Genomic DNA, 13,525 nt, shown 5'->3' with positions numbered 1-13,525 from the left:
AAACACACTACACGGGTTGTGCAAATCACATGTAGGTAGGGGGCACCCTATATATCACTCCGTCGGAGAGTTGTTCGCTACTCGCGGATGGGCAACTCTCTCCGTGGAATGGAAATGCAAAATAATCAAGCAAAAGAGGCATGCGCAAAAAAAAAAAAGGGAGGGGGATGAACATGCAGAATGGTGGACGCGAACACGCGAAATGCTCCTGCAGAACAGACGGAGCCTTTGTGAAAAACACAAAACGGGCTTATGCAAAGCAAAGGAAATAGAACTCACAATTATGGAATAATGGGCAAGAAATGGCGAAAATGGGACGAAAACATGAAGTGGAATGACCTAAATGAGGAAGGCCAAGCGAAAGAAATGTGACGAAAAGAAAAAAAGGGAAAACTCTGGTACGAAAAGGAATAAAACGGTGAAAAATGGCAAAAAATGGTGAAAAATGGTAAAAAATGGTAAAAAATGGAAAAAATGCCCAAAATGGCAAAAATGCCCAAAATGGCAAAAATGCCAAAATGGCAAAAATGCCCAAAGTGGAAAAAATGCCAAAGTGGCAAAAATGCCCAAAATGGTAAAAAAATAACAAAATTTGCCAAAATGGCAAAAATTGCCAAAATGTAAAAAAAACATGCACGAAAAAATAAAGCGGAAATAATAAAATATAGATGTGGCACATGCACGCGGAGAAAAGTGAAAAATCAGCTTTTCATTTAGCGGGAACTTTCTAAACGGGGAGGAAAAAATAACTGCATGGAAAAAATAACTAAGTGGAAAAAATAAGTGCATGGAAAAAATAACTGCATGGAAAAAAAAACATGCAGAAATGAAATACAGTCGTAATCCTATGTCAATGTGTCGCTAGAGTAAGAACAGTGCAGAGCAGAGCAGAGCACTTATTTTTTTTCCCACTTTGCACATGCACCTTTGCGGGGTTGGGCGTGGAATATATGTAACGCGTATGTGAGCCTATGCAGAGTTGCGCTTCTTCCGCGACTTCGCCTGTTCGTTGCAGCTTCACCGTATGGTTCTTCGTGCTGTGCTTCTTATGCTTGGGAGGAGTGAACCCTTGGCTGGTGTATACCTCTGATGGGAAGTAGTAGCTTGGGTGTCGTATACCTCTGTTGGTGGTGTATACCTGAGCTGCTCCCCCGATTTTGGCCTTGCTGCTTCACTTCTGATTTGCCGAGCTTAAATTTGAACAAAACTGCCCAGTGTGCCTTTCCTTCTCGTGGTTTTGTTTTGTTTTTGTTTTTTGTTTTTTTTTTTTCCCGGAACACCTCTGTGGGGTTATACTTAAACGACTTCGTAGCTACGTCGAATAAGAAAACCTTTTTAACACTTCTTTTTTTTTTTTTTTTTACCCTTTGAAGTGTTTATATTTTTTTTTAATTTTGAAAAAATTGTAAAGCTGAAGAGAGCTTCTTCCTTGTTATGTGTTTCTTCGGTTGGCTGCGTTTTTGTTCACCTTGACTGTAAGGCCGGCCTCTGTTTAATGGCGTGGTTTTTCTTGGATTTGCGAAATTTGTGAAATATGTGAAATTTGTGATTTACAAGATTTTACAATTTGTAAACATTTACAATTTGTAAGTTATTCAAGTTTGAAAATTTTTACATTTGAAGAATTTTTTTAACAATTTTTACATTTGTTTTGTGTAAGTTGATATAAGATTGTGTTTTTTTTTTCATCTTTTAAAGAAATAAATAATGAAATTTATTTTGTTTTATTTTTTTTCATTAAAATATATTTTATTGAAATAAAAATAATTCATTTAAAAATTTTTTTTTTATTTAAATTCATCAAATTGGGTACCAGAAATCAGGGGGCCATTTTGTGTAGTTTTTTTTCGGCATACCAATTATAAGAAGGGGCTAAAGATAAATCGGCGTACACATGCTCACTGGCTAGCTGAAAAACACGTGCATCTGCAGAAAAGAAGGGCCCCTTTCAATCGTTTTTCTTCAACGGAGAGACACGCATTTAGAGCTCTCCTGAGCTCCTGGGGCCAGCATACGGTGGTGGGTGCGTGCCTAGCTCAAATGCTTCCATAGGGGCAGGCACAAAAAGACGTACAGTCCGAAGAAGTACTGCCCAAGGAAGTACCTCCCCAAGAAATACCGTCCCGAGACGTACATCCCCAAGACGAATGTCCCAAGGAAATACAATCCTGGAGACACGTATAGCCCAAAACAGCTCAACTTTACAAGCGTACCTATCCTACAGAGCCACGCCTGTGCACCTACATACGTATTTTTATCCTCCACGCAAGTGCATATTGGTACACATAAGCCCCGTGCAATAAGTATATGGCACCACGTGCACTTATCAGTAGAGGGTACCCCAACTCCCCGTTCCACCATACTCGCAAGGAAATTCCTTCTTCCATTTTTTTAAGAACTTCCATCCCCTTTTGACATGCCCCCAGTGTGTTGTGTTTATGTGTGGAGAGGCATTTTGGAGAGTTAGAAAAAAAGAAATTTTTTGCGTATTCCGGGTCACATGGGAAGCGTTCACATGGTAACATCGCGCGCGGAAAGGTATAGAGGCGAGATATAGATGCGAGATATAGAGGTACCACATCGCGGAAACATATCGGGGCCAAAATATATAGGTATTACGTCCAGGAAAAATATCGGGGCCAATATATGGAGGCATTATATCGGAGCTAAAAGGATCGAATTAACACCCCTTCGGGTGCCCTCCTTCGACGTCTTACCTTGCGGGAAAGTTTCCTCCCCTCCCCTTCCCTCTCCTTTTGAGGAGCCCTCTTGAGAAGCTCTGTTGAGAAGCCCTGTTGAGGAGCTCCTTTTCGAACCCCTCACCTTGCCACCGTTTCGCCCGTGCATGGGTGTACGCGCAGTATTTACGTATGGGTTCACCTTTTCCCCTGGGATACTACCTTAGGTGCTTCTACGTGCGAATGGTTCCCCCCTCTCCTCGCGCGTACCCAATAGCGGAGTGACAGCAGTGCGCTGTAGAAGAGGTGCATCGTACCTGCGGAAGAAGAAGGGCTCCTACAGGGATTATCCCCTCAGGAAATTGACTCTCCTAGGGGTTGGCTGTGTACACATAGAGAGCAAAACGTTAGCCGCTAGCTTCACCAACGGCGCAAACCGCCATCCTCACCAATCGCGCAAACCGCCAGCCTAACCAACCGCGCAAACCGCCATCCTCACCAACCGCGCAAACCTCCATCCTCACCAACCGCGCAAACAGCCAGCCTCACCAACCGCGCAAACCGCCAGCCTAACCAGCCGCGCCCCGCGCACGTAAATGACAAAATAGCAAGTAGATAGAATGAAAGCGAAAACGGACGATGGAAACCTATTTTATGATAATGAAGAGTACGAAAAAATTAAGAAAAAAACGCTGTTCAAAATTCTCCTCTCTGTGTTTATCAAGACGCTATTTGAATCCTTCCTACAGCCGCTACTACCATTTTATATATTAAACTATTACGACATCCAAGTGAAGGAGTTGGGAATTTTACTAAGTTTTTATTCGCTGGCCCAATGTGTAATGTGTTTGGTCATAGGATTTTTTTCTACCATCAACAAGAAGCATCTACTTGTATTTTTAATTCTGTTAAATCTTATTGGTATGTACCTATTTTACGTAAACTTGAATTTCCCTTTATTAATTATTAACAGAATTATATGTGGCAGTAGCTCAGTGTTCATCGTTGTAGTTAATGCCATAATCAATGACCTCGTTGACACAGATGTGTGTATTTATTACACGTACATAAATGTATTTAATGCAATTGGAATTATCCTGGGCCCATTGTTATCTTCGTTGTTTTTAACCATATTTAATTTTCAAATTATATTAAATTTTAACACACTTGGGTTAATTGCTTCTCTTCTAATTGTGTTGACGATTTCGAGTGAGTTATTAGCACACAATCAGGACAACATAAAAAAAAAAATCATCCAAGATGCTAATTTGATCACCTTGAATGTTGACACCGATGGGCAGAAAAAAAAACATGCGCAAAAAAATCTACCATTCGATGGCGGAAAAAATTCCGAATACCTGAATGACCTGGTTCAGCCAGAATTTAAAAATAATCGTGCACACAGTGGGAGGAACAAGCACGAAACGTCCAGCTACAAAAGAGGAGCCAATTCGGCAAGTGGGCATTATGGGAGTGGAAAATTGACAGGTGGAAATTGGGCAGGTGGAAAATTGGCAGATGGAAATTCGGCAGGTGAATATTCTGTAAATAGCTACCTGCAGAATAAGAAAAAAAAACACTCAGACGAAAATTACAGGAAGAAATTTTTCAATTACGACAATGATGAATTTTCCGAACTATCATATCAGCAATTTTTGAAGAGACGAGACTACTTTTACATCACCAGGCTCACCCTCTACGTGAAGGAAAAAATGCGTGCACTTACTCACATGACTCTTTCTTACAAGTTGAAGTGCCTCCTTTCGATTTGCATGTTCAGATTTACGTCAGCTTTTTCCTCCAACCTGATGAGTAACATTTTTTTTGTATTCTACAACGACAACGTTTCGTCCGGTTAGTCACACCAGCACTTTGTTGTTTATTCGAGGGGGAGGCACCTGAGGGGAAACAAGAGAGAGAAAAACATACGTACGCATTAACATCGCGCATATTTATTCTCTCCTCCCCCCTCCTTTTTTTTTTTACAGACAACAAGCAGATACAAATCAGCGTCTTTGTCTCCCTGAGCGGAATTATCATGATCTTCTATCAGTACTTTTCCTTCTCATATATTTTGAAAACGTTTGGATACAATGGTACGAAGGGAGAGCCTTTCCCCCGTCTTCCCTCCCCCTATGTGTCTTTTCCTTTATCAGGATGATAAATTTGGGGAGGGACAATTTGTCAGGCGGATCTAGCACAAGAGCCACACTGCCGCTACACCTGCCACATCGCCGCTACACCTGACTCATCTCATTCTCCTTCCTTTTCCGCACTACAGGCACCGCAATTATAGGATTGCTGATACAGAGCACAGGAATCCTGCTGACCTACCACAGCATAAAATATTATAATATCATTTTTCAATACATCAGTATTTGCTTTATCCATTCGTGCTCCTATGCCTACATAGAGCCGATCATACCAACTATCATATCGTTATTTTTTGACAAAAAGGATCAATTGTTTTCCCAAAGCATTGTTTCCTTCTTCAGATATTTATCCCTCACCATTTCGCCGATCATTTATAGCTACTACTACATCGAAAGTCAGCTCTCCCCTTTTTTCATTTCTTCCTGCGTTTCCATCATATCCATTTTTTTTGTGCATCTCTCCTTTAAGTATTATAAGAGGATGAATAATGCTTCCCTTTTGTCTAATTAGCTCTCCCCGCCATGGAAACCCTGAGCGGCGGTGCTGCGCGGTGGTGTAGCGCGTCGGTGTAACGCGGCCTTTTTGCGCTGCATTTTGCCCCCCCTCTTTGCGCTGCATTTTGCTCTCCCTCTTTGCGCTGCATTTTGCTCTCCCTCTTTGCGCTGCATATTGCTCTCCCTCTTTGCGCTGCACATTGCTACCCCTCATTGCGCGTTTTTTTTTTTTTTTCATCTACTTCGCTTCGTTTATCATTTGTCCCCTTCGGGGAGTGCCCGGCTGGCCCCCCAAATATACCCCCCCCCTTTTTTTTTGTGCGTTCACTTTTGCCAAGCTAGCAAATTGACGCACAAGGATATGCCTGCACAAATGCACGCATAAAAAAAAAAAAACTACTCCCCAACAACGTACACATGTTTTGTCTCTTCTAAATTGTGCACATGCACCAACAGAAGTTAATCCCAATTAACTCCCCGCGGAATTTTTTCGTTTATCCTGTTTAACCCATTTGGCCTATTGCCACGTATTTACACCCCGCCGCGAGATATTTCTCGCAGTTTCAGTCTGCTCCCCATTTTGTGGTTACACCGTAGGGCACATTTAAAATTATATAACGTTACGAGTACTGGCGCGTGCGTGACAGTACAACAACCAGTGCTAGCAGCTTCGCAATATATATCACCTGGGTGACCGAAAAAATGAAACATAGCTAACCGTAATGAAACAAAAAGACACCGCACTCAGACCCATTTTTGCCACGTTCCCACCTCCTGTTCGGAACACTCCTCGCAAAGGTTGGCGGCCCCACTTTAATTTTCTCCCGTGCACATATAAGCACATACTTCATGCAAAAAATTACTTCCTCCTAGTTTAACCCTGTTCGTCGTCGCATACGTGTGTGTATCGCACTGCCCGTTTAATTCTTCCCTTTTTTGTTACCCTTTTTTGTTGCCCATTTTTGTTGCCCATTTTTGTTGCCCATTTTTGTTGCCGTCCTTTGAGGTTATGTGTTTTTTCAATTTTTTCCCACCACTTGTTACCCTTTCGGATTGTTGCCGCGATTCCAACTTTTTCTTTCCACAACTACATGTTGGCAAAACTCCTCCTGTCATGCCGCGGAGGCCTTCTAATTCAAGGATCTGAATAAAGACAACCCTTGCACAGTTCCCACGTGTACATACCTAAGGGGCAAAATTTACTCCCCATATCTTCATGACCATATATACCCTCATATATTCACTTAAATATACACATGTAAGTGAATCTGCTGACGTGCCTCTACCCCCTTCTGTCAATTGAGAAATTCGTAGTCGTAGCAGAGAAAAACTTCGAGGCACATCCTTTGCACAACAACACAAAAACACAAAAACAAAGACAACAAAATGCACTTGGGAATTAAGGACGTCAACAGAAACTCTCAGAAAAATTATTCTAGTATGACTAGGGAGGAGAGACTTAACTTGAAGAAACGAATCATACAAGATGCCCTAACTTTTGCGTACAATTTTTCCTATTCCAATTTTTCCAATTATCAGTATTTCTCCCCTATGTATGCTAGCAGCACGGTGAGTTCCGATAAAAAAAAAAAAAAGATGTATAGAGGGGAACAAACACAACCCCGTGGTTATGCTTCTCGCTATCCCCATGTAGACATTACATTTATGTCAACTGGTGCCATTTTGCCTAACTTTGCTCGAACCCATCTCACTGCACCATCTCACTGCACCACCTCACTGCAAAGGAGGAGCTAAAAAGCCTGGAAATTTTTGTCAAAGAAATAAAGCTGGACAATAGCAAAAAAGAAGAAATGATCAAGCTAGCTAGACAACATATCCCCTCCTATTATTTCCCTCTCAGTAACAGTTAGGCAAAGAAGTAACCTACCATGTTGGGCTGCTTCCTTAGCCGCTTCGTTAGCCGCCTAGTTATAGATAGTGGCAGTCTCTCACGAAGGGACGCATACTCCCCCACCTATATGCACCCCCGACCCCCACTTATCTGCACCCCCCCTGTACTTCTTACCCACCAAGTGTACAGCGAAGGAGAGCTGAAGTACTTCGAGAATTGCATCGTTCCCTATGTGAACAAGCAAGAACAAGTTAAGCAAATGCATAAGTATCTCTCAAACGCGTATCAAAACTACGTTATTTACAACGTAAGATGAAAAGATGACCATATGGGTGAGCGAATTTGCCTAGACGATGCCACCCAAACGTGGACTTACCCCACGCAATATCGTTCCTCTAGCCTCACATAACGTGAACGTATGCATGTAATCACCCACATTCCACTCGTTTCTTCCCCCATACTACCCCCAAGAATATTTACGAATTGTGGGCAGAGGAGATGGAGTCGTTAAACAAGTTGATCCTTTTTGATGCGTATAAAAACAAAGTTAAGGTACAGAAATCAGAAGTTACAATTTGTGTGGTGGCATAAACACATGCGCACACACGCGAATGAGAATGCTTCCATACGTTCACGTGTATGTATGTACAAAGCCAAATGGGCATGCCAAATATCTCCCCATGCCAAATATCTCCCCATGCCAAATATCTCCCCATGCCAAACGTCTCCCCATGCCAAATGTCTCCCCATGCCAATCTTCAGCAACAGGACGACCCAGTACAGGCAGAAAACCAGGAAAAAATACACATTAACAAAATTGAAAAAATCAAGAGGAGGATTCGAATGTACATCTACAAGGATGGCGAAGTAACCAATGTGAGACACGCGAAGGGGGAAGCAGCCTCGGCGCAGGCGCGTTCGCGCGCGTGGAAGCATACAAACATATATATATGTGCACATACATTCACACGTGCACACATCCACACATCCACGCGCACATGCATTCACTCACCCACGCGCGGCGAAAACGTCCGCTCCCTTCCCAACCCTTCCCTAAAGGAACCCGCGCAAAACTCGCAGGAATGTATTATACATGCGGAAGGAACAAAAAAGGCAAATATCAATTTTGACGACTGGCTGTGATTACACTCCCTCTGGGACTTACCTTACAGATATGCGTCTTTCCTTTTAGGCTGTGACAGAAGCGAGGAGAAGCTTCCTGCTTTTCACACCCTGGCGTGGGCGCTCGGGGGAAACAGGGCACAGTTGCAAAAAAGGGGCTGCGCACAGCAGTTGGGCGAGGAACTACAGGGGGTAAAACAGGTAACCGCAAAGATACCGGGGGTAGAACAGCTAGCCGCAAAGTTACCGGGCGTAAAACAGCTAGCCGCAAAGATACCGGGCGTAGGTGCCATCGAGCACGCAGCTGCCCGCAAAGGTGCAAAATCTTGCCAAACTCAAATGTTAAAAAAGACATTGAACAGATTCACAAAGTTGTCGCTGGAAGAAAATATGCTCAGACACGTGGAACAAATTAAACTAGTGTGCTTCATTTTCTCCAAGTTTGTTAATTGAATTTTGTTCATCTTTTTTATAAACTTTTTTTCCTCCTCTGTCTCCTTATTTCCTGAGCATATATAGCAGACCAAAAAACTCTTATACGTGTTCGCGCATTTCTCTATGTAGTTCGCGGCGTGATCTCTTTCAATATAACTGTAGCTGTGTAACTTTTCTGGGATAACTTCTACGTCTCTAATTTTTTCTCCATCTTGTGTATTCACATCAGTGAGGATGTAGTCCTCTTGATTCTTTCCTCCACGGGGATGTTGCGTCGCACTTGTCAAGTTCGCCATTTTGGCTACACTCTCGATGCTAGCCTCATTCCCCACGTTCATGAAATTTACCTTGTTTACCAAATTGCCTGTCGTGTTGTTAATTATGGATGTAGTGTTATTCTTCGAATCCAGAGAAGACAGCATTTCATTTATGGTCCTATAGACGATATTCCCATCAAAGGATGTGTTCCGTAAGTAGGCGATATTTTTATAATAGCAATAAATGTATATTTCTTTACTTAGGAGATCCCTCAATGGCTTAATAAAATTTACATTCTTATATCTGTTATCTATGTACGCTGTACATATGGGTAGATTTATTCCGTTGCCAAATATGGTGTACAGAAATGATTTGTTGGAGATGTTATTTGCGTTATTTCCAAAGAGGACATAATTGATGTTCTCGTCTATGCTGTACTTTAAAATGGCATTGTATATAATTAGCTCGTTTATGTAATTTAGGTAATAACTTTTTTCCTTTTTCACCAAGTCGTAGTGCACTAGGAATTCGCTTTTATAATGTTCACTCACAAAATAATTGCTTTTTAACACTGTAAAGACTACTTTATTTATTTTTTTAAACACCCCATTAACGAACAGTATCTTGTCGCTGCTTTCTAGGGGAGACGATTCACCATGTTTGCGGCTGTGTTGGTTTTTCTCCTCGTGTTCTTCAGACTGGTTGTCCCTATGGTACGCTTCGTGGTATGCCGATTTGTCCACCGCCTCTCCTGCTGCCTCCACCGCCTCTTCTGCTGCCTCCTCCGCCTCATCGTTGTTCCCCCCCTTCGAATCGCCGCTTTCCTCGAAACCGCGAAACATCTCCTCGATAGCTCCTATCAAGCTAAGAATATAATTTTCATCTTGAAAAATGTCTACGAATATTATTTCGCTAAAAACACAATATTCATTTGTCAGCAACAAATCATTCTTCCTATTTTTGACGTTTTTCAAATATTTTACAAACAGAAAGAGTAGAAAAGACGAGCAAATTTCCCCGGAAAACGCGATAGCTGTTTTTTTCTTTTGTGGTTGCGTACCCAATGTGGTGACATTTTTTCCCTTCTTTTCTGTCCCGTCCGAGTACATTCCTTCGTTCAGCTCTTTGCAACTGCTTCTTCCCGCGAAATGTCCATGTTCGCAGGGGGCATATTCTCCTTGTACAACCGGTTTATTACACTTTTTTTCCTGCATATCCTCCCTTTTATCATTTTTCTGTACAAGCTGTCCTGGAAGTTGAAAATTGTAACCCCCCTTGTTTTTAAACAAGCATTTTTCCCTTAACGTATTCTTAAATGTATATTCGACAAGCTGTAAAAAGCAATCCTTGCACGATTTCTCCCTCGTGCAAACTACAGCATTGTTCTTCTTGCACTTATAGCACAGCACACAATTTGCCTTCATTTTGTTCCATGCGAGTGTTTTTCCAGCAATTATTCCTCATCAAGGATCGTAAAAAATGTCACAATTAATCTTATCTTCACAATAGAGCGAGCTATTCTTGGTTATACCACCATTTTCATGCTTTTAAAAAAAAAATCGCAAAAATGTTTTACTCGATATCTTGGTTAGCCAAAGTTTGTGATAACTTTTCTGTATAAATGACTAGCCATTGTATTTGTTTTTTTTTTTTTTTTTTTTTTCTCAAAGTATGTTGTTTAAAAAAAATCAAAATATAACGTTCTGTTGTACACTTTATGCAAAAGCACAATCTGCAATGACAACTATGACGAAATTATTTTAACTTTTGTAAATTGTTTTTCTTTTTTCTTTGAAGTGTATGATGATGCTATTTGGTTAAAAAAAATAGGTAACATATTTTCTTATTTGCCATTTTTATGTAAGCGGACGGTGTACATTTTCAAACACAGATTTTGCATGAACTGTTCATATTTTTTTTCTTTTTTTTTTTTTTGCATTTGGCTGTTCACATTTTTCCCGTGTAACACCTCTTTAGGTGCATATTTGCAATTTCTTCTGCGACATAGTTGTATGTACAAAATGGGGAACATCATTTTTACTTTAGAGGAAAAAGAAGAAAATGTAGTGGCCGAGTGTACCCTGTGAGGAGATACACAAACGCTTTGAGCACAATCATGGACGTCTCCACTTCGTGTATCCCTATGCATATAATTATATCCATATGCATGTGTATGCAATATGTATATCTGCGTGTGGCACACATCCTATAAGCATTCAGAGCGCCCCTATCCCGTATTCCCCGTCCCTCATACAACCACTTTTTTTCTGCGAATGCCATATTGGTAAAATTGCCCCCAATTGGGATAAAATTTATGTATCACCCCTTTTCTATCATTTTAATGGAGTAAAAAGAATATAAGTTGCTGAATAAGTCAAATTAGGCCATAACAACACGCACGCGAGGGTATTTGTATACGTTGGCATAAACATGTACGCTTACCACCTCGCGCCTACTAGCAATTCCGCTGTTATAACGCCCTGTACATAGCTAACGTGAAAATATGATGAAATGCCAATTTAAAAATGTCTCTACTAATTTATGCTCAATTTTTTGAACTGTTAAAAAAGGAGGAAGTCGTGGAAAACCAGTCCTCCAAATTAATTGGCATACATAACAGGACATACATATGTCATATATACATGGGTGTAATATGTACATTAGAAACGGCACATGTGGACGTGGTACATGCGTTGGCGGCACTTAAGTTCGCGCACACGCAATATACACACGTACGTACGTACACATATTTTGCATACCCCTGCGGAGGCGGGCTTTTCAATTTGGGAAAACAAAAATATTTTAATATTTTTTCATCTATGTTCAAATTCTTTTGTTATTTTTAATTTTTAAATTTAGTTATTTTTTGTTACATATATATATTTTTTTTTTTTTTTTTTTTGCTTTTGTGGTATACATGTGAAATATTTTAAATGTTCAAATTGCAACATAAAAAAATAAAAGGCAGAACAACTGTTTTCAGAAAAAAAAATATATATAGGTACAATACATATACAACAAGTGTTTTATACATATGTACATATTATGTATATGTGCGTATACGAGTGTGTATGTATGTATGTATGTATGTATGTGTGTACATATCTATATATAATTTTTATAATGTAATAGAATAACACATAAAATACACAAATGAGTATTTAAAAACTGTGCGATATGATTTAAAGAAACATGGTGGTATATTATTTATATCCTCATTTATAAAAATGTTGAACAGTAGGCTGTGAACCGTTGAAATATTCCTTCTTTCGTAATCCCTCTCTTTTTTAATTTAAAAAAAGTGTACACATGTTAATATGTGTATTAATATACATATTGCTGCTAACTTTGCTGCGCACGTTGCGGCGCATACCCCATGTTAGTCTCATGCCTCGTCGTCGCTGTCCTTCTTTGTGTGCGATTCACCCTCCTTTTTGGAGTCTCCGCCCATGTCCTCCTCGTCCTCATCCTCATCGTCTTCATCCTCGTCCTCATCGTCGTCATCATCATCTTCGTCATCTTCGTCGTCATCATCATCCATATCCTCAAAATCCTCATCATCATCGTCGTCTTCGTCATCATCGTCTTCCTCGTCATCATCGTCCTCATCGTCTTCCTCGTCATCATCTTCCTCATCGTCTTCCTCGTCGTCATCGTCGTCGTCATCGTCATCATCATCGTCGTCATCGTCATCATCATCGTCATCATCGTCATCATCATCGTCGTCGTCGTCATCGTCCTCATCATCATCGTCGTCTTCATCGTCATCCTCATCATCGTCGTCCTCCTTATCATCGTCATTTTCACTCGTGTCGACTCCGAATTTTTTTAAATTTTCCTCATCATTTCCTTCATCTTCTTCCTCTTCGTCATTAATTTTATCGATATCATTTTCTTTGTTCTTTTGTTCTTTTTTTTTTCTTTTATCCTTTTTCAAAGATTCATTCTTCTTGTCCCCAGTTACATTATCCAGACTTTCCTCAACGTTTTCAACAGCTTCATCTGCGTTACTTTTTTTGCTAACCATTTTTTTTTCTTTTTTATCGTCAGTAGTATTCAATGCTCTTTTTTTGGGTGGTGAATCCACCATTTTACATTTTAAAAACAAAGTACACTAAGGGTACTCGTTTTGGTGAGATCGAGGAAGATCACAGATGTTGGTGGGGGGGATGATGCAGCCTTACAAAAATGGCTATCTTCAATCGTACATATATATATAAATGTATACCTTTCTCCTTATACTTGTACGTGCTTGTACTTATACCCGCATGTATACACTCTCTGTACGTAATTATACATACACGTTTATATACATAAGTATGTACTATACATGTATATCTCCTTCTGCTTTATCCTTTTGTTGGCACAGTTTTTGTTATTTTTTTAAAAATGAAGGAAAAAAAAAAAAAACCAAGGTATACAAAATATATGCGCAATTATTTAACAATTTTAAAGGTCAAAAAATTAAAATCAAATGAAACTCGTAGAAATGAAGAATTATAAAAAGAAAAAAAAAAAAATGTAAAAAATAT

The 13,525-nt window shown here is 40.1% G+C and overlaps 4 protein-coding genes across 4 annotated transcripts; 2 read left to right on the top strand and 2 right to left on the bottom strand.

Moving 5' to 3' along the window:
* Nucleotides 1-4,196: 4,196 nt before the first annotated feature.
* Nucleotides 4,197-5,342, top strand: PCYB_127430 (transporter; the record flags this gene model as incomplete). The annotated part of the gene is made up of 4 exons (XM_004224077.1): nt 4,197-4,211; nt 4,241-4,532; nt 4,667-4,774; nt 4,960-5,342. The coding sequence occupies 4 exons, from the start codon at nt 4,197-4,199 to the stop codon at nt 5,340-5,342; spliced, it is 798 nt and encodes a 265-aa protein (XP_004224125.1).
* A 923-nt stretch (nt 5,343-6,265) lies between these two features.
* PCYB_127420 (hypothetical protein) lies at nt 6,266-7,769 on the top strand (the record flags this gene model as incomplete). Its single annotated transcript, XM_004224076.1, has 5 exons — nt 6,266-6,419; nt 6,684-6,895; nt 7,072-7,192; nt 7,361-7,485; nt 7,650-7,769. The coding sequence occupies exons 2-5, from the start codon at nt 6,713-6,715 to the stop codon at nt 7,767-7,769; spliced, it is 549 nt and encodes a 182-aa protein (XP_004224124.1). The 5' UTR covers nt 6,266-6,419; nt 6,684-6,712.
* An 866-nt stretch (nt 7,770-8,635) lies between these two features.
* Nucleotides 8,636-10,417, bottom strand: PCYB_127410 (hypothetical protein; the record flags this gene model as incomplete). The annotated part of the gene is made up of 1 exon (XM_004224075.1): nt 8,636-10,417. One exon carries the CDS (start codon nt 10,415-10,417, stop codon nt 8,636-8,638), a length of 1,782 nt encoding a protein of 593 aa, XP_004224123.1.
* A 1,961-nt stretch (nt 10,418-12,378) lies between these two features.
* On the bottom strand, nt 12,379-13,020 carry PCYB_127400 (KS1 protein precursor; the record flags this gene model as incomplete). Its single annotated transcript, XM_004224074.1, has 1 exon — nt 12,379-13,020. The coding sequence occupies one exon, from the start codon at nt 13,018-13,020 to the stop codon at nt 12,379-12,381; it is 642 nt and encodes a 213-aa protein (XP_004224122.1).
* Between the last annotated feature and the right edge of the window lie 505 nt (nt 13,021-13,525).

This window comes from Plasmodium cynomolgi, chromosome 12, assembly GCF_000321355.1.
Source record: "Plasmodium cynomolgi strain B DNA, chromosome 12, whole genome shotgun sequence".
Lineage (NCBI taxonomy): Eukaryota > Apicomplexa > Aconoidasida > Haemosporida > Plasmodiidae > Plasmodium > Plasmodium cynomolgi.
The sequence above is the reverse complement of the archived record's forward strand: the minus strand, read 5'-3'. Positions and strand labels throughout refer to the sequence as shown.